Source organism: Lampris incognitus, chromosome 18 (assembly GCF_029633865.1).
Source record: "Lampris incognitus isolate fLamInc1 chromosome 18, fLamInc1.hap2, whole genome shotgun sequence".
Classification (NCBI taxonomy): domain Eukaryota; kingdom Metazoa; phylum Chordata; class Actinopteri; order Lampriformes; family Lampridae; genus Lampris; species Lampris incognitus.
The window spans coordinates 4,600,675-4,621,882 of record NC_079228.1 but is presented as its reverse complement, the minus strand read 5'-3'; the positions used below and the strand labels follow the sequence as shown (position 1 = coordinate 4,621,882).

The 21,208-nt window shown below is 44.3% G+C and overlaps 1 protein-coding gene across 1 annotated transcript in view; it reads left to right on the top strand.

The window, feature by feature from the left end:
- The first annotated feature begins 4,518 nt into the window (after nucleotides 1-4,518).
- Nucleotides 4,519-21,208, top strand: part of sacm1la (SAC1 like phosphatidylinositide phosphatase a) — a 36,483-nt gene continuing 19,793 nt past the window's right edge. Inside the window, exons 1-12 of the mRNA XM_056298125.1 lie at nucleotides 4,519-4,551; nucleotides 6,943-7,040; nucleotides 7,395-7,469; nucleotides 7,586-7,713; nucleotides 13,276-13,425; nucleotides 14,460-14,519; nucleotides 18,508-18,541; nucleotides 19,498-19,599; nucleotides 19,730-19,815; nucleotides 20,022-20,105; nucleotides 20,193-20,261; nucleotides 20,349-20,428. Of these exons, the coding sequence (XP_056154100.1) occupies nucleotides 4,523-4,551; nucleotides 6,943-7,040; nucleotides 7,395-7,469; nucleotides 7,586-7,713; nucleotides 13,276-13,425; nucleotides 14,460-14,519; nucleotides 18,508-18,541; nucleotides 19,498-19,599; nucleotides 19,730-19,815; nucleotides 20,022-20,105; nucleotides 20,193-20,261; nucleotides 20,349-20,428 (995 nt within the window). The 5' untranslated portion in view covers nucleotides 4,519-4,522. The remainder of the gene's footprint in view (nucleotides 4,552-6,942; nucleotides 7,041-7,394; nucleotides 7,470-7,585; nucleotides 7,714-13,275; nucleotides 13,426-14,459; nucleotides 14,520-18,507; nucleotides 18,542-19,497; nucleotides 19,600-19,729; nucleotides 19,816-20,021; nucleotides 20,106-20,192; nucleotides 20,262-20,348; nucleotides 20,429-21,208) is intronic.

The following is a 21,208-nucleotide window of genomic DNA, read 5'->3' as shown; positions in this document are numbered from 1 at the left end:
ATGCTCTTATTCGTGTACGTTACACGACGCCCCTCCTTCGAGAAACGCCTCCGATGGCCCCCCACGGCCCTTCACGATCTCACCATCCCACTTCGACACCAATGCATCGAATTCGGGGGGGGGGGGCAGCCCGGGAACCGTCGCCACAGCCGGGACGCGAACCTGTATCGCCCGCACCGTTAACCAAGCCGCCTAAAGGGTGCAACCCGTTAGCCAAGGGCTACCGAGCCCATTCATCCATACAATACATGTCTCAGTATAGTTATAACACTATAGGACAAAAACGGCCCAATAAAACAATACAACAGGAAGCAAAACTACGAGGATAGACTGTGGATTACAGAGGGCCTGCAAAATGCCTGTTTAAAAAAAAGCTCTTTATAGACTTTTCATAACATGTAGAACAGTAGAGGCAGAAAATGGATAAGAAATATATAAAAACAAGTTAATTGATATTATGAGAATGTGCAAGAAGGAACATTATAACAAAATATTAGAGGAAAACACAGACAATACCAAGGGCACATGGGGAGTATTAAATAGCATTATTAGAAATGGATCAACAAACACAAGTTACCCTAGCATTTCCTGGACAATGATAAAGCTATAAACAATATGAATGATGTGGTAACTGGGTTTAACCATTCTTTTGCAAGTGTGGGACCAAAACTGGCAGAAGAAACAGATGACCCACAGCCAAAAGCAGTGGGGGCTATTGAGGAATATGGGGATAGAATTCAAAGCTCAACCATCAAATCAAGTATCTTTATTTCCAACATGCAAAATATTTTTGTTTAAAAAGACCAAGCATAAATCGACTACTACTACTACTACTACTACTACTACTACTACTACTACTACTACTACTACTACTACTTTCGGCTGCTGCCATTAGGGGTCACCACAGCAAATCATCCGTTTCCATCTCTTCCTGTCTTCTGCATCTTCCTCTGTCACACCAGCCACCTGCATGTCCTCCCTCACCACATCCATAAACCTCCTCTTTGGCCTTCCTCTTCTCCTCTTCCCTGGCAGCTCCATATTCAGCATCCTTCTCCCAATATACCCAGCATCTCTCCTCCACACATGTCCAAACCATCTCAATCTTGCCTCTCTTGCTTTGTCTCCAAACCGGCCAACCTGAGCTGTCCCTCTAATATACTCGTTCCTAATCCTGTCCTTCTTCATCACTCCCAATGAAAATCTTATCATCTTCATCTCTGCCACCTCCAGCTCCTCCTCCTGTCTTTTCATCAGTGCCACTGTCTCCAAACCATACAACATAGCTGGTCTCACTACCATCTTGTAAACCTTCCCTTTAACTCTTGCTGGTACCCTTCTGTCACAAATCACTCCTGACACTCTTCTCCACCCACTCCACCCTGCCTGCACTCTCTTCTTCACCTCTCTTCTACACTCCCTGTTACTTTGGACAGTTGACCCCAAGTATTTAAACTCATCCACCTTCGTCACCTCCACTCCTTGCATCCTGACCATTCCAGTGTCCTCCCTCTCATTCACGCATAGGTATTCCGTCTTGCTCCTACTGACTTTCATTCCTCTTCTCTCCAGTGCATACCTCCACCTCTCCAGGCTCTCCTCCACCTGCACCCTACTCTCACTACAGATCACAATGTCATCCGCAAACATCATCGTCCACGGAGACTCCTGCCTGATCTTGTCCGTCAACCTGTCCATCACCATAGCAAACAAGAAAGGGCTCAGAGCTGATCCTTGATGTAATCCCACCTCCACCTTGAACTCATCTGTCATTCCAACCACACACCTCACCACTGTCACACCGCCCTCATACATATCCTGCACCACTCCTACATACTTCTCTGCAACTCCTGACTTCCTCATACAATACCACACCTCCTCTCTCGGCACCCTGTCATAAGCTTTCTCTAAATCTACAAAGACACAATGTAACTCCTTCTGGCCTTCTCTATACTTCTCCATCAACATTCTCAAAGCAAACATCACATCTGTAGAAAAGATAAATAAAACAAACAACAAATGATCATAATAAAACCATAAGAATTCAACAAGAGGATCCATCAGATATTATATGAGTGACGTCTGCAAGTGCAAGAAGCTGCTGTGTACGAGAGTCAAATTCCTCATGTGTATAGGCAGACTCGTCCACTAAAGTTAATTCTGATTCTGACAAATAGTCAGATTTAGTAATATTTGGGAGGTGCTCTGTGTGAAATACACTGCCTCCACATGTCACATGATTTATTTTATAGCTGTGGTCAACGTTTAAGCGTGTCAGTGGTCCATCATGTGTTATTTTCTGTTTAGCTGTGGCCACTCATGTGAGAAGTTTTGGGTTTTGATATTAATTGCACAGATTTTCACCCAAAAAAAAGCCACTCAGGTGAAAGGACCCTATATCCATCTACATGGACTGTTGTGTCATGGAGAGAGGCCACAGAACGTGTGCAGCCCGAAAGACAACTTGCATAACAGCTTGTCTTGCCAAGGCTTGAAACGTCTGATTACAAATGAAATAAGACCCAGCTTTTCCTCATGCCTTGATCATTTCTTGTATTCTTGTTACAATTATTTTACTGTTCCCAACTTATCACTTCCTAATTGACATTTGAGGAAGTCAGTCATCACATTGATTTCAAATAGCAGCACATTCCAAGAACCCTCACAGCCAGAGGCCCAGTCAGTCCCTATGGTATTTCATAGAAGTAAATCACCTCACAGTCATCTCACCGTGTTTATTTTTGAATACATTCATTCAGAAAACTGAACAATAGATGTATGCAAAAATATATGCAAAACATAAACTACCAACAATTCTGTAATTATACACGTGGTCAAATAACCCAACCTCCTTCACACATTGGGAACTGTATGAAGCCAGCGGAGGACGTGTCTTTCTCACCTTTTTTATGGCTGCATTTATGTAGTTTTATTGGTTGGAAGTTGAACATAGTATATGTAACGTGTTTTACAGTGAACGAATTACAACTGGGAAAAAATAATTTCTATTTTTTAATGAAAATAGTGACATTGAAAATAAAAGAACATTTATTTTGAACCATCCATCCATCATCCAAACCACTTATCCTTAGTCAGGGTCCTGGGGTGCTGGAGCCTATCCCAGCAGTCACCGGGCCGCAGGCCTTTTTATTTTATTAGGGAAACACCCATCCATCCATCCATCCATCCATCCACCCATCCATCATCCAAACCACTTATCCTTAGTCAGGGTCCTGGGGTGCTGGAGCCTATCCCAGCAGTCACTGGGCCGCAGGCCTTTTTATTTTATTAGGGAAACACCCATCCATCCATCCATCCATCCATCCATCCATCCATCCATCCATCCACCCATCCATCCATCCACCCATCCATCATCCAAACCACTTATCCTTACTCAGGGTCGCGGGGTGCTGGAGCCAATCCCAGCAGTCACCGGGCAGCAGGCCTTTTTATTTTATTAGGGAAACATCCATCCATCCATCCATCCATCCACCCATCCATCATCCAAACCACTTATCCTTAGTCAGGGTCCTGGGGTGCTGGAGCCTATCCCAGCAGTCACCGGGCCGCAGGCCTTTTTATTTTATTAGGGAAACACCCATCCATCCATCCATCCATCCATCCATCCATCCATCCATCCACCCATCCATCATCCAAACCACTTATCCTTACTCAGGGTCGCGGGGTGCTGGAGCCAATCCCAGCAGTCACCGGGCAGCGGGCCTTTTTATTTTATTAGGGAAACATCCATCCATCCACCCATCCATCATCCAAACCACTTATCCTTAGTCAGGGTCCTGGGGTGCTGGAGCCAATCCCAGCAGTCACCGGGCAGCGGGCCTTTTTATTTTATTAGGGAAACATCCATCCATCCATCCATCCATCCATCCATCCATCATCCAAACCACTTATCCTTACTCAGGGTCCTGGGGTGCTGGAGCCTATCCCAGCAGTCACCGGGCGGCGGGCGGGGAGACACCCTGGACAGGCCGCCGGGCCATCACAGGGTCACCACATTCACACCTAGGGACAATTTAGTACGTCCGATTCACCTGTAAATGGGCAAAGAAAAAACCAAGGACACCAGAATTTACAATAGAAGTGGGACATTGTTCCAGTAGTCTGCACGGACCGAACAATAAAAAAGCTGCAAACACACTGGCAACACACAAAGCCTGAGCTTATTATCCATGTGACCTTTTTTGGGCCAGTACCCCCCTGTTTGTATTCTTTTTGTTGCATTGTTGTTGTCTGGAAACTGTATTGTGAAGTTATTCACTGATCATTTTTGTAAGTTTCCTGAAAATGTACATTAAAGTTTATAAAAAAGCACGTATCTTTCTCTTTTGAGCCACCCATTACCCTGCCTTCTATGGTTGCCAAGTTCAGGGAGTAAAGATAGTTAAGTAATTCATAGTTTTAGATACTCTTAAAGGGGGATATTGTACAACGCACCTGGCATGTTCACAGTGCACGCAATTTATTATTCTGACGTCACCTAGGTCAGATACACGAAGTCAAGATGGCGACCGCCTATGAGAGGTTCAATTTGTAAGTACAGTCAACATAGACTTATTTTGTTGTTCTCCAATTTAAAAAAAAGAAAAGAAGCGACAAACATTCTGCGGGGCCGGTGCGGAGGCCGGCAGAGCGGCGGCGGCAGAGCGGCGGCGCCGGCTCGGCGTTAGTCGGTGTTTGTCGGCAGTAGGCGACACACCGTCCGGTTGAACGCTAGCTGGTAGGACCTGCTCCGCCGCCGCGCCGCCGGTCCGCCGCTCTGCCGCCGGTCCGCCGCTCTGCCGCCGCTGCCCGGTGTGTCGTGGCAACTGTCCGCCCTACACAGGCCGAGGTCGCGTCATACCAAACCTACAAGACCGAAACAGCCCATTTTCATGGAGATTCATGTTGTTCATCTCTTTTGTTGACGTGTGTTTCGTTGTCGAGTGTTTAGTTGGAGGAAGAAGTTACTTTGTTGGCGAGTTTAGGCCAATTTGGCAACAGGGCGTCGTCGGTAGTGAGTGAGTGAGTGAGTGAGTGAGTGAATGAATGAAGGCGTCATAGCTTGTCGGCCCCAACACGAGTGCGGACGTCACAAGTGTGACTTAATCTGCCACCGTGGTCAAACACCATTCATATGCCACATCACCCTGCACCCCCCCCCCGCAGAGGGTGCACCCCCCCCCCCGCAGTGGGTGCAGGGTGCAGAAGTCAGCAGCCGTCAGGTCGGCCTGGCCCCCCTGGTGTGACACGGAGGAGAACAGCGCCGCCCTGCAGGACGCGCAGCGGTGTAGGCAAGGCAGTTCCTGCAGCAGCAGCCCAAGTGTGTTTTCAGCAGTGTGCAGTCTAAGACCACAACAATAGGGAGCCTGTATGGAAGCAGCTGAGTGTTTCACAACACCGCCCAGAAAAACCACTCAGCTGCGGGTGAAGACGAGGCCGTTTTTCCTGTGTGGGATCTCTTAGGTCTGTGTTGTGCTCGTGGGTTCATCCAGAAGCTGACTTGATAGTTGAAACGGGATGATTCTGAAGGCCTGTCCCCACGCCATCTGGTCCACAATAACCCGAACCCGTCAGACAGTGTTACACTCATGGTTCAGTTTCACTGCTTTACATTCTTGCTCTTTAGGGGCCACTTTTTGTAAGAATTTAATGATCAGTGCTAATTAGCCTGAGGAAAGACTGGACACTGTCACCGTGCCAGGAAATGTTGTGATTTTGTGCCAGTTTAGTAATATTCACCTGATATGTTAAGGTCAGACAACGCAGCAGTGGGCGAAGTGTGTATCTACAAGTGAATTAAGCTTCATAGTTTCTTGATAATATTCTTACTGACACAGCCCACCCTGGCAGAACTGCCACAAGTAAAAGTTATTGTAATTTATATAGTGAGCAGCACCCAGACCAGGTTTGAGGTCCAAATACTGCTGTCAACCACCGAAAATGTGGGAACTAACGTGACATAAAATAGTCATCATATGACATTGTGAATGGTGTTGTTCCATCAGTTGTGCTGTTGAAAAGAAATAGCAACTAAAAAAGAAAAACACACACACACACACAGATGAAAATGGTGGAAAACAAAGTAGGCAAATGGGCACTGGCAGTCATGTCCAAGACCCAACCCCTACCCTCCTTGCCACACGCTGAAGGAAAGAAATCTGAATCGTTACCTCCTTTTTTTTCTTTTTGGCTTTTTCCCCCTTTTTCACCCCAATTTTACTTGGCCAGTTACCCCACTCTTCTGAGCCGTCCTGGTCGCTGTGCCACCCCCTCTGCCAATCTGGGGAGGGCTGCAGACTACCACGTCTCCTCCGATACATGTGGAGTCACCAGCCGCTTCTTTTCACATGACAGTGAGGAGTTTCACCAGGGGGACTTAGCGCGTGAGAGGATCACGCTATTCCCCCAGTCCCCCCCCCCCCCGAACAGGCGCCCCGACTGGCCAGAGGAGGCGCTAGTGCAGTGACCAGGACACATACCCACACCCGGCTTCCCACCTGCAGACACGGCCAGTTGTGTCTGTAGGGACGCCCGACCAAGCTGGAGGTAACACGGAGATTCGAACCGGTGTTCCCCGTGTTGGTAGGCAACGGACTAGACCGCCACACTACCCACATGCCCCCAATTGTTACCTCCTTAACACTGATACAGTAATGCCATAGTGGACCTTTGCTTGCTGTTACTCCAAGGCTATTCAGTTACAGTAGAGGATACTATCGCTAGGGACATGCACACATTTACTAGAACATGTGCTTCTGTCTTTACAGGTCAATTTCTGGGGCTGTGTCACACTTTTTTGTATTTTTCTTCATAACTCCAAACTGGCTCCCCAGTTTGGAAACATTCCACAGGCTGGTGTGCCAGACATCTGTCATACTATATGATTGACAGTTGGGTCAAACAGGTGAATAATAGCATGATTAAACTTTTGCTGTGTCTTAGGCATACAACCTTGGAAAAATTCTATATCGAGGCCTGTGATGAGGGGGCTGATGCTGTCCTTGCCATCGACAGGGTGTCCAATGAGATGACCCTCACAGGTTTGAAACTGAGTCTCAAGTAATAGACCACTTTTAAAGTGTATAGGAACTAAAACCTACACTACTAATAGATGATGGTTTCATATAGAAAGACTTTATTGTGTGAGCATGCCTTCACCTAGATTCTAACTGTCATGTCCCCATGCCCTTACATAGTTAGCTCTTTTATGATATGCAAGTTGACTTTATTATTGATGATGGAAATTTTCTCGAAGTTGAATGAATTTATTATTTAAAAAGTTGGTACAAATAAGAAGTGGTTGGTATAAGTAGCTTCATGACAAATGTACTTCAAGATCTTAAAACAATTCATTTTTTAAAAATTGTTGTTGTTTTTTTGGGGGGGGGGTTCAGAGAAAAAGGATGTTCCTCTCTCAGCAGTCACCAGGCCAATCTGTGGTATCATGGGAACCATTCGCCTCGTAGCAGGTGGGTACCAAGGCACATTACTCTTGTAACGTTGTACTGATGTGGTTGATTTCTTGGCTCAGATGTGTTGTACATGGTACTACTGATGGATGTTGTGAATCACTCTACCCAAACAGGAATGTATCTCATTGTAATAACCAAGAAGAAGAATGTAGGCAACCTTCTTGGTCACGCTGTATGGAAGGCAGTTGAGTTTGATGTGATCTCTTATAAGAAGACAGTGCTTCACCTCACAGAGCTCCAGGTGACCAATACTAATTCACACCTTGATTTCAAAATAATTTTCTTACCCTCTTTTTACAGAACTTTTTGTTTTAATCCAGCAATTTAGAGGCTTCTATCCATTGTTAGTCTGTAATACTTACAATGGAAGTGTAATTGCCCAGTACTGAAGACTAGGGCTGTGCGATATGACCAAAATCTCATATCACGATATAGGTCGTTCATATCATGATAATGATACATATCACGATATAGGTCATTCACATCACTGTAACGATACATATCACGATATAGGTCATTCACATCACTATAACGATACCTATCACGATATAGGTCATTCATATCACAATAACGGTACATATCACGATATAGGTCATTCATATCACGATAACGATTCATATCACGATATAGGTCATTCATATCACGATAACGATTCATATCACGATATAGGTCATTCATATTATGATAACGATACATATCACGATATAGGTCATTCACATCACTATAACGATGCATATCATGATATAGGTCATTCATATGATAATCATACTCATCACAATATAGGTCATTCATATCACGATAATGATACATATCTCGGTATAGGTCATTCATATGATAACGGTACATATTACGATATAGGACATTTTCTATAAATTCAGTGTTTATATAAAATGACCACATGGAAAGGCCTATTTCGTATTACATTTTGAATAATATACTTGACAAATAAAAGATACTTACTCATATTTGATTTTCTCCTTTTATTTAGAACTTTTGCACACATTTCAATTAAACATGTAACAAAATATAAAATACTAATGTACACTACCGTTCAAAAGTTTGGGATCACCCAAACAATTTTGTGTTTTCCATGAAAAGTCACACTTATTCACCACCATATGTTGTGAAATGAATAGAAAATAGAGTCAAGACATTGACAAGGTTAGAAATAATGATTTGTATTTGAAATAAGATTTTTTTTACATCAAACTTTGCTTTCGTCAAAGAATCCTCCATTTGCAGCAATTACAGCATTGCAGACCTTTGGCATTCTAGCTGTTAATTTGTTGAGGTAATCTGGAGAAATTGCACCCCACGCTTCCAGAAGCAGCTCCCACAAGTTGGATTGGTTGGATGGGCACTTCTTTGAGCAGATTGAGTTTCTGGAGCATCACATTTGTGGGGTCAATTAAACGCTCAAAATGGCCAGAAAAAGAGAACTTTCATCTGAAACTCGACAGTCTATTCTTGTTCTTAGAAATGAAGGCTATTCCATGCGAGAAATTGCTAAGAAATTGAAGATTTCCTACACCGGTGTGTACTACTCCCTTCAGAGGACAGCACAAACAGGCTCTAACCAGAGTAGAAAAAGAAGTGGGAGGCCGCGTTGCACAACTGAGCAAGAAGATAAGTACATTAGAGTCTCTAGTTTGAGAAACAGACGCCTCACAGGTCCCCAACTGGCATCTTCATTAAATAGTACCTGTTAGAGCCTGTTTGTGCTGTCCTCTGAAGGGAGTAGTACACACCGGTGTAGGAAATCTTCAATTTCTTAGCAATTTCTCGCATGGAATAGCCTTCATTTCTAAGAACAAGAATAGACTGTCGAGTTTCAGATGAAAGTTCTCTTTTTCTGGCCATTTTGAGCGTTTAATTGACCCCACAAATGTGATGCTCCAGAAACTCAATCTGCTCAAAGAAGTGCCCATCCAACCAATCCAACTTGTGGGAGCTGCTTCTGGAAGCGTGGGGTGCAATTTCTCCAGATTACCTCAACAAATTAACAGCTAGAATGCCAAAGGTCTGCAATGCTGTAATTGCTGCAAATGGAGGATTCTTTAACGAAAGCAAAGTTTGATGTAAAAAAAATCTTATTTCAAATAAAAATCATTATTTCTAACCTTGTCAATGTCTTGACTCTATTTTCTATTCATTTCACAGCATATGGTGGTGAATAAGTGTGACTTTTCATGGAAAACATGAAATTGTTTGGGTGATCCCAAACTTTTGAACGGTAGTGTATAAAATATAAAATGGTAAATAGAAAACACTTTCAGCTGTAGTTGCGTCGGTGATAAAAGAGGCTAGTGGTGTTTAAGTCTGTTGTGGGGACCGGTGTGTGGCATATTTTGTATGGTTTTCTGGTCCGTCTCAGACTTTTCATACCCAGACCACGTCCATATGATAGAAGAAGCCCCTCTTTTAGGTACAAGCTCCTTGTTTTGTCCTTGATGGTCGGAGTCCTGTTCGGAATTACCCCGTTCTGCGTTACGTTCACTGTGCTCCATGTTTGTTTGTATTGCCTTCATGCAAATTTCCTGCCTGTGTCCTTGCTGTGCAAAGAGCGGAAAAGGATGTCCAAATGATGAAAAATATTGCCAATAAAGAGTGATTTGCGGCACAACGCAATAAACGATTGGGATTAATATGAAATGATAGACATTTTCTACCGTCATATGATTTATATTGTCATATCGCCCAGCCCTACTGAAGACCATCACATCATCACAAATTTGGATTGACAAGCATGAAACTGGCTGGAGTAATAGCAAGAGGTGGGGATTTGGGGGTTGCTGGTGTAAACTGTAGCTCTAAATGAGAAGTGGACCTTAGGTTTCACTAGGATCACTTTTATTCTCTGCTGCCTGAAATAAACAATGCTATCTAATTTCCGTGAAGCTGGGAGTGTGCATTATTAATCTTGGTTTCTATTTTTGTAGCACAAACTGAAAGGGCTTCCTTGAATTGAGACTGTAAATGCCACTGCAGAATTGAACAGTGTAAGACGATAGCAGAGGGGTTGGTAGTAACACAGAATAGACTGTCACGACGGTTGCAGTCCATAGCAAAAGCAGGAAAATAAAGTGCTGACGAGGTAACAGGAATGTAGGGAAGCAGATGCATCCGTTTAGTCAGGAAAAGCAAGTGTGCCACACAAAAAGCCTCACTGTCCAAGTTAACTGGTTTAGCAACCAGATCTCAGTAGCCCAACTGGAATGCAAAGTGGTATAAAATCCTCACCGGTGGGCAGCTGAATGTAATGGGAAAAGGTTTTTATGAGTTGGGTTCAATTTTGATTCAGTTTTGGGAATAAATGTTGATTTAGATTTTTTTTCAACTTATTTTGACAATGACCAGTGAAATTGTTTTTCTAAACAAGATTATCCACTGTTCAAATTAAAATGGCATTTAAAATCCCACGTAACATGAAAATACCCTCTGTCAACCAGACTTTTCATAATCACCTCTCTCCCTGTCTCTTCCCTCCCTCAGCAATAACACATCTGCTATATCCATACTGCAGTAGTCATAACACATCTCCTACATCCCATAGTAGTCATAGCATATCTTCTACAGCCCACAGTATTCATAACACTTCTCCTACATCCCACAGTAGTCATAGCATATCTTTTCCAGCCCACAGTATTCATAACACTTCTCCTACATCCCACAGTACTCATAACACATCTCCTACATCACACAGTAGTCATAGCATATCTTCTACAGCCCACAGTATTCATAACACATTTCCTACATCCCACAGTAGTCATAATGCATCTCCTACATCCCACAGTAGTCATAGCATATCTTCTACAGCCCACAGTAGTCATAACACATTTTCCTACATCCCCCAGTAGTCATAACATATCTCCTACATCCCACAGTACTCGTAACACATCTCCTACATCCCACAGTAGTCATAACACATCTCCTACATCCCACAGTACTCATAACACATTTCCTACATCCCACAGTAGTCATAACACATTTCCTACATCCCACAGTAGTCATAACATATCTCCTACATCCCACAGTAGTCATAACACATCTCCTACATCCCACAGTAGTCATAACATATCTCCTACATCCCACAGTAGTCATAACATATCTACATCCCACAGTAGTCATAACATATCTCCTACATCCCACAGTAGTCATAACATATCTCCTACATCCCACAGTAGTCATAACATATCTACATCCCACAGTAGTCATAACATATCTCCTACATCCCACAGTAGTCATAACATATCTCCTACATCCCACAGTAGTCATAACATATCTACATCCCACAGTAGTCATAACACATCTACATCCCACAGTAGTCATAACATATCTCCTACATCCCACAGTAGTCATAACATATCTACATCCCACAGTAGTCATAACATATCTCCTACATCCCACAGTAGTCATAACATATCTACATCCCACAGTAGTCATAACACATCTACATCCCACAGTAGTCATAACATATCTACATCCCACAGTACTCATAACACATCTACATCCCACAGTAGTCATAACATATCTCCTACATCCCACAGTAGTCATAACATATCTCCTACATCCCACAGTAGTCATAACATATCTACATCCCACAGTACTCATAACACATCTACATCCCACAGTAGTCATGACACATCTTCTACATCCCACAGTAGACATAACACATTTCCTACATCCCACAGTAGACATAACACATTTCCTACATCCCACAGTAGTCGTAACACATCTCCTACATCCCACAGTAGTCACAACACATTTTCCTACATCCCACAGTAGTCATGACACATCTTCTACATCCCACGGTAGACATAACACATTTCCTGCATCCCACAGTAGTCGTAACACATCTTCTACAGCCAACAGTAGTCATACCACGTCTCCTACAGCCAACAGTAGTCATAACACGTCTTCTACATCCCACAGTAGTCATCACACTTCTCCTACAGCCCACAGTAGTCATAACATATCTCATATATACCACAATAGTCATAACACGTCTCCTACATCCCACAGTAGTCATAACACGTCTCCTACATCCCACATTAATCATTACACATCTACATCCCACAGTAGTCATAACACATCTCCTACATCCCACAGTAGTCATAACACATCTCCTACATCCCACAGTAGTCATAACACATCTCCTACATCCCACAGTAGTCATAACACATCTCCTACATCCCACAGTAGTCATAACAGATTCCCTACATCCTACTGTAGTCATTTGTGAAAGCTGGAATATGCCAGTGTAGATGAGGGATTATGGTCATTGTCATTATTGCGGCGCTGTACTGTATTGGATGTCTCACTTGTGAAACTGTAGTTTCTAGCAGGCTAGACATTGCAAGGTGTGTTGCTGTGCTCCACTGTCAATAGTACACGTTGCATGTTATGTTCCTCCTCAGCACCACGCTCAGAAAAAATATTAACCAAGTTTCAGTGTTTCTGATAATTGAACCGATCTTGACCAACATCAAGAGTGAACTGAGGTTTTGGTTAATTACTCAGCACTGCATGCTGCACTGAGGCCTTGTGTCGGAAGAGAAATTATGATGGGAAATAGTTTGTGCCATCTTTACAGGTGTTGTTGCCTGTTTGATTAAACCGGTAGTGACTACAGTGTTGTGCTTTTAGTTTTTGCTGGAGCATCCAAGTCTTAGAAGACATGTTTCCAAGGTGGATTTTTTGTCGGCAACACTAAATGTTCAAGATACTTGATGACTCGTCACTTCTGCCTGGAAACTAAATGCCTGTTGTGTTTTTTTGTTGGTTTGTTTGTTTTTTGTTCTAGTCACAAGAAAACAGGACCTTACTGTCGATGATTAACAACGTGCTGAATACAGATGGCTTCTACTTCTGTACCGACTATGACCTGACCCACACCCTGCAGAGGCTGGCCAACACGAGCCACGACTTCCAAGAGATGAGCCTGCTGGAGAGGGTACAGGATGGATAAGAATGAATCTGGGCTCTGTCACACACAGGCTGAGCTGTGGAGTGTTGTGTTGTGCTACACATGTGCACACTCTCAGTGAACTGTACTTCTTATCAGCATGTAAAAGCCTGTATCATCTGTGTACGTCCAGACACACTCTGATGTGACTGTGCTGGCAGCACATCTGTTTAGGGAGCTGTTCATAGCAAATCTCTTATGTGAACGATTTGATTTTAGGATCTTAGCTGACACTAATTCATAGCAGTGTATCCAATATTATATCATTATATATATTGTGTTTTTTTTTGAAACCGTCAATGATGTTATAAGTGCTCAAATAATGAAGAGCGGAATAGCAACATAGATACAGGGGAAAAAAAGTATATATATGGCACGGTGACGCGGCCTCACAGTAAGAAGGTTCTGGGTTCGAGCCCCGGGGTAATCTAACCTTAGGGGTCGTCCCGGGTCATCCTCTGTGTGGAGTTGGCATGTTCTCCCCATGTCTGTGGGTTTCCTCTGGGACGCTCCGGTTTCCTCCCACAGTCCAAAGACATGTAGGTCAGGTGAATCGGACATACTAAATTGTCCCTAGGTGTGAATGTGGTGGCCCTGTGATGGCCCGGCGGCCTGTCCAGGGTGTCTCCCCACCTGCCGCCCAGTGACTGCTGGGATAGGCTCCAGCATCCCGCGACCCCAGTTGGGATAAGTGGCTTGGATAATGGATGGATGTAATGTGTGTGTGTGTGTGTGGGGGGGGGGGGGGGTGAGCTCTTGAGCTGGCTGCTGTCCTTCATGTGATTAACTGACCCTCTTTACATTTTTGCATCCCAAACACACACCTTCAACAGCTTTGCTACTCCATGAATGGGTTGAGCTGTACTTTGTAGTTATACTGTGTATTTTTACATCATAGATGGGAGGGTCAGTTACCACTGACATAATCCAGAATGAAGTTTTTTATGTCACTCTTTATGTAATTCTGTGGGTAATGTATGAGTGCTGTTGTCACTTAACTTGCTGCGTGTTTGTGTTTGCAGGCAGACCAGAGGTTTGTGTGGAACAGCAACCTGCTCAGAGAGTTGGCTGCACAGCCAGAGGTGATGACACAAGCTGACTGTTGTCTGGCAGAGACAGGCCTGTTTTACCTCTTTACTGTCTCTATCACTTCTGAAATACCTCCGTCAGCCCGTAGCCTGGAGAGGTTTATATATTTGTTCATGTGTGTGTGTGTGTGTGTGTGTGTGTTTGTGTGTGTGTGTGTAAAAACACGTCTGTCTGCAGCTAATCGTGCATACTACTGGGCCTGTCAGCCTACATTTTTTGTGCAGTTATAAGTTGTTACCTCCGGCTTCATCGGGCGTCCCTTCAGACATAGTTGGTCGTGTCTGCAGGTGGGAAGCCGGATGTGGGTATGTGTCCTGGTCGCTGCATTAGCGCCTCCTCTGGTCAGTTGGGGCGCCTGTTTGGGGGTGAGGGGGACTGGGGGAAATAGTGTGATCCTCCCACGTGCTATGTCCCCCTGGTGAAACTCCTCACTGCCAGGTGAAAAGAAGCGGCTGGTGACTCCACGTGTATGGGAGGAGGCATGTGGTAGTCTGCAGCCCTCCCCGGATCAGCAGAGGGGGTGGAGCAGAGACCGGGACGGCTCGAAAGAGTGGGGTAATTGGCCAAACACAACTGGGAGAAAGGGGGGGGGATAAAAAAAATAATTTTGATAATCCAAAAAAATGTGAGTTATAAAGGAACAACTTCCTGTAGGTTGCAGTGAAAACAGGAAGTGTTACGTACTCTTGTGGCTGCCTGATCTGAGTTAACCGTAGATGTGAGTTGCCCTTGTGCGAGCGTAAGCGGTTTACCCAGCTTCATTATATTATGGAGCTGAAGACGTGCAGCCTGTCTCATCTCACATACTACCTCCATTAGTTGCCTTCCATGTGCTGCGCTGTGTGCACTTACCGTGTGTACTTGGCTGCATAGTGTGTGAATTTTGAAAGGATAGTGTTGTCTCAAATCAAACACGGCTGTTGTGCACTCTCCTCCTTTTCCTCCACGGTGAATTGCAAGTGAGTGGCGCTTTATCACCAAAATTTGACTGCATTTGTCGCCCGCCAAAATATCTGCTGCCTTGTTTGCTCACGTTGACTTTCAGTTCAGGTAACAGTTTTACTTGTCGTGAGTACCCCTGTTTCACGCAGCGTGGGAAGTACGCAGCGGATGACAACCACGGTCAAATATTGGCGACAATGCGCCGCCTGGTTGCAGTTGTTAGTGAGAAAATAAAACATGCATAACTTACATTTGTGTGGTGTGGTGTTTACTGTAGCAGTCACAACAGCTAACTATTCAGCCCTCTACAAACCCCAAAGCCGTAAAAACTCTCAGTATGTGTAGATTGTATTGAACTGCTGAGCCTTTTTTTCCCCATTATATTATTTATTTACCCCTTGGAGATGTTTAGGAGAGATGGCAGTGGAGTTTTTAACTAAGTAGTTTAACACAATCTTGGAAAGGGAGAGGATGCCTGAGGAGTGGAGAAGAAGCATACTGGTACCGATTTTCAAGAACAAGGGTGATGTGCAGAACTGCAGCAACTACAGAGGTATAAAGTGGATCAGCCACAGCATGAAGATTTGGGAAAGAGTAATAGAAGCTAGGTTAAGAAGAGAGGTGATGATCAGCAGCAGCAGTATGGTTTCATGCCATGAAAGAGCACCACAGATGTGGTGTTTGCTTTGAGAATCTTGATGGAGAAGTATAGAGGAGGTCAGAAGGAGTTGCATTGTGTCTTTGTGGATTTAGAGAAAGCATATGACAGGGTGCCGAGAGAGGAGGTGTGGTATTGTATGAGGAAGTCAGGAGTGGCAGAGAAGTATGTAGGAGTGGTGCAGGATATGCAAGGCTCAGTGTTTTCGGTTTTTATTTTTCAAAGCCATCCAGCATGCCGAATTTCGCCACAAGAGGGCACTGTTACATAACCTCACACAAACAGGAACAACTTTTGGATCCGTGGAAACAAAATCTTGGTGAAAATCAGTTTAAACCAATCTGCTTCTTCTAAAAAATCTGGGTATTTTTTTTGAAAATAAGTAAAAACTGAAGACGAGCCTTGAGGATATGTATGAGGGCGGTGTGACAGTGGTCAGGTGTGCGGTTGGAATGACAGATGGGTTCAAGGTGGAGGTGGGATTACATCAAGGATCGGCTCTGAGCCCTTTCTTGTTTGCAATGGTGATGGACAGGTTGACGGACAAGATGATGTTTGCGGATGACATTGTGATCTGTAGAGAGAGTAGGGTGCAGGTGGAGGAGAGCCTGGAGAGGTGGAGGTGTGCACTGGAGAGAAGAGGAATGAAAGTCAGTAGGAGCAAGAAGGAATACCTATGCGTGAATGAGAGGGAGGACAGTGGAATGGTGAGGGTGCAAGGAGTGGAGGTGACGAAGACATATGAGTTTAAATACTTGGGGTCAACTGTCCAAAGTAACAGGGAGTGCAGAAGAGAGGTGAAGAAGAGAGTGCAGGCAGGTTGGAGTGGGTGGAGAAGAGTGTCAGGAGTGATTTGTGACAGAAGGGTACCAGCAAGAGTTAAAGGGAAGGTTTACAAGATGGTAGTGAGACCAGCTATGTTGTATGGTTTGGAGACAGTGGCACTGATGAAAAGACAGGAGGTGGAGGTGGAGGTGGCAGAGATGAAGATGATAAGATGTTCATTGGGAGTGATGAAGAAGGACAGGATTAGGAAGGAGTATATTAGAGGGACCGCTCAGGTTGGACGGTTTGGAAACAAAGCAAGAGAGCCAAGATTGAGATGGCTTGGACATGTGTGGAGGAGAGATGCTGGGTATACTGGGAGAAGGATGCTGAATATGGAGCTGCCAGGGAAGAGGAGAAGAGGAAGGCCAAAGAGGAGGTTTATGGATGTGGTGAGGGAGGACATGCAGGTGGTTGGTGTGACAGAGGAAGATGCAGAGGACAGGAAGAGATGGAAACGGATGTTTTGCTGTGGTGACCCCTAACGGGAGCAGCCGAAAGTAGTGGTAGTGGTAGTAGTAGTAGTAGTAGTAGTAGATTTATTTACCCCTTAACCCTTGGCATATATGTCTATTGATGTTTATTATTGTTCAACTTTACCATAATAAAGGCAAAAAGAAGAAAAGGTGGAAACAGAGTGAAGAAAACGAAATCACAACAGCTGCATCTTCCTCAGCTGCCATTTTCACAAGTTTGAAAATAGGTTGGGGTCCCCTCCCCTCCCACTACATAGCAAAGTTGTGGACCATTGACTTGTCAGGCGTTTCACTCTCAGTGTTTCTACCGTTAAGAGTGCTGCATCTGGGTACTCATGGTGCCCTGCATGTTGCAGTAATTGTCAGTGTAACTGCACTTATGCACTCACAATAGAAAGTGGGAGTAGGGGAGTCCATGATGTGAGACAGACAGGGTTAGCCTAGACCAAAACGGTCGCATAGCAAACCTTCTCCTTTTGGAAAGTGCAGGTTCATATTCGACTTGGTCGCCTTCGTGTGAGGGTCTGCCGGGATAGCTGCACATCCACAGACTGACAGGCAAAGCGTTTTTTATGAGGTAGATTTTTTAGCTTGAGCGCTGCATATTAAAAACTTTTTTTTCCGTATTTTCCATTTAATCAACTTGGGCGCTGTGCGAAAGTCTTACACTGGCAGGAAAACTGTTTTTTCCGTCCGTCCGTCCGTCCGTCCGTGTGTGTGTGTGTGTGTGCGTGTGTGTGTGTGTGTGTGCGTGTCTGTCCACTGCTAATCTCTCATACTCCTGGGCCTGTCAGCCTGGTAATGTTTGTGCACAGTTATGACATCATCGACCTCTCGTTGTGGTGATTCAAAGCCTTTTTATCCCGCTATTGAGTGCTAACTCCTCAGCCGGTGTTTCACCTAAGTCCGAGCACGGGAGAAGGGGAGATACGCAGGCACTGCCTCTGTATTTCCCCTTCTCCTGGCAGGAGAAAAAAGGGCTGGTTTGTCGCCAAGTCCGAGCAGCGGAGAAGGGGAGATCAGCCTGGCGGGGATCTGCTCTCTCCTGGTTTAAACGGTTCTCCTGATGTTTCCCCACAGCTTCACAAGTTTGCGCTCCCTGTAGTTCATGGATGTATCCTTTCTATCTGATGTCTGCACACCTCCTGTTTCTTTGCCGTGTGTGTAAAATGAAAAGTTGCCACCACCATGTTTGACTGTAGGTTTAATGCACCGTTCACGCAGCACTCTCCTCATGTAAACCTTATGATTATGGGGTGTCCAGGTAGCGTAGCGCTCTATTCCGTTGCCTACCAACACGGGGCACAGTGGTTTGAATCCCCGTCTTCCTCCGGCTTGGTCGGGCCTCCCTACAGACACAATTGGCTGTGTCTGTGGGTAGGAAGCCAGATGTGGGTATGTGTCCTGGTCGCTGCACTAGCGCCTCCTCTGGTCGGTCGGGGCGCCTGTTCAGGGGGGAGGGGGAACTGAGGGAAATAGCTTGACCCTCCCATGCGCTACGTCCCCCTGGTGAAACTCCTCACTGCCAGGTGAAAAGAAGCGGCTGGAGACTCCACATGTATCGGGGGAGGCATGTGGTAGTCTGCAGCCCTCCCCGGATCAGCGGAGGGGGCGGAGCAGAGACCGGGACGGCTCAGAAGAGTGGGGTAATTGGCCAAGTACAACTGGGAGAAAACGGGGGGGAAACCCCCCCCCCCCAAAAAAAAAGAAACCTCACGCTTACAACCGAAAAGTTATTCAGATTAATCAGTAATCAAGGCTTTCTTCCTGTGTTCAGCAGTGGAATGAAAACTGAGATGATAAATGTGTCGCCACTTCGTTAGGAAATGAAAGTAAGTGCTGTGTGAACAACATATATAGAAAAATTGAAATTTCATACCATCTTTTCTCAAAGGAAAAAGATTTGTGTCCGTTTTTAATGACATGTTTGAATAACAAATGCGAGTATAAACTGTGGTGGTTTTAGCTGAATGATTGAAATGAACAGATTGTGGTAGTGGACTCAGACTTCTGGATTTCACTGTAAGCCTATATAATGTATAAAACCCTGTCCTTGACCTTCGTATCCAGTCATCGTTATGAAGCCATGTCGCATCAATGGGAAGATCTTTGAGTGGATCCTCATCTCGAGGAGAAGCTGTTTCCGGGCTGGTGTTCGATACTACATCAGAGGTAGCGCAGTAACGGGTCTGTCAGTAGAGATCAGTCAGTTGTTGGTTGGAGAAAAGACTGGGAAATGGCTGTGGGGTTTGCTAAGAGTTTTTGTAATGGCAGTGTTTTCTGCCCCTCACTTTTTCCACAGGCATTGATTCAGAGGGCCATGCTGCTAACTTTGTGGAGACGGAGCAGATTGTTTTGTATGAAGGAGCCAGAGCGTCATTTGTGCAGGCAAGTATTTGGGATCTGTGACATGAACAATTGAAAAGGAAAATATATACTGAAAATTTTTTCTACCTATTTTTGGGTACTTGAAAAAGTATACATGGTTTCAAAGTACGAAGTACAAACTTTGTTGTAGCTAAATTAGTGTAGCATTTTGGAAGAAGTTAGGTATAAAAATGAAGTTCCAATAAATCTTTTGTGTACTTTGACAGACACGAGGTTCCATGCCCTTTTTCTGGTCTCAGAGGCCCAACCTCAGATACAAACCGCAACCACTCATCAGCAAAACCAATCATGTAAGAACTTGCATCTTTATTCCAAAGTATTTTTTTGTGATGATACTAAAATTGTTACGCTAACAACTTTTGAAAATTATTTTCTAGACTGATGGCTTCCAGAGGCATTTTGACTCTCAGGTCCTAATCTATGGAAAGCAAACTATCTTGAACCTGGTATGTCATCTTGGGAAGTGTTTGCTTATTTCGGCTTTTAAAAGAATAATGCAAAATGTTAAAATGAGTGTTATGTTCTCCATTCAGGTTAACCAGAAGGGCTCAGAGAAGCCACTAGAGCAAGCGTTTGCCAAGATGGTGTCAAGCATGGGCAATGACATGGTCAAGTAAGTGTCACTCAGTACATTTTCATCATTTTATATTCACTGTTCAAATTTTCAGTCATGTTCTAAGTGAGGGTTCCCATGGGTTCTGGAAAACCTGGTAGGTTCCAGTTATGGAAGACACTTCGAAAATGAACAAATGTCCTGGAAATATTATTGAGGTCACCGAAATTATAAAGAAGGTTAAAAATTGTTTTTTGTTTTTTTTTACCTGCTGAGCCTCCACATTTTGATCATAGTTTTTCACAGAGGTTGCATATTTTTTCTGTATTCGTAGCCACTGATATTGCACATCTGTGTTGGAAGTTTTTGGAGGGTTGCTCAGTGACCAGCTAAAGAGACAATTAAGAGACTGTTTATGTTTTGGTATGCTGCGTTGTGAAATGTCACAATGATGAACCTCCATGAATGTTACCCCAAGTTCAGTGTTTTTGTTTTTGATTATTTTGGATTATTGAGCATGCATAAAGATGGCGACAGGCATGGGTGCAAGTCCATGAATACTGGGATGGCATCCAGCCCTTTACCTGTGCTGTCCATGGGGTTAATGGTTGTGTCAGGAAGGGCATCCGGCGTAAAATTTTGCCGAATCATTATGCAGATTGACAAGACTGCCATCGGTGCTGTGCCCTCACAGGGTACTGATGGAAACTTTCAAATCCGCTGTAGCGACCCCTGGGAAACAGGGAACAAGCCAAAAGAAGAAGAAGAAGAATTGAGCATGCATAAAGACAGCACTTATCAAAGTTGTGAACAATCTGTATATGAATAAAGATTCTAATA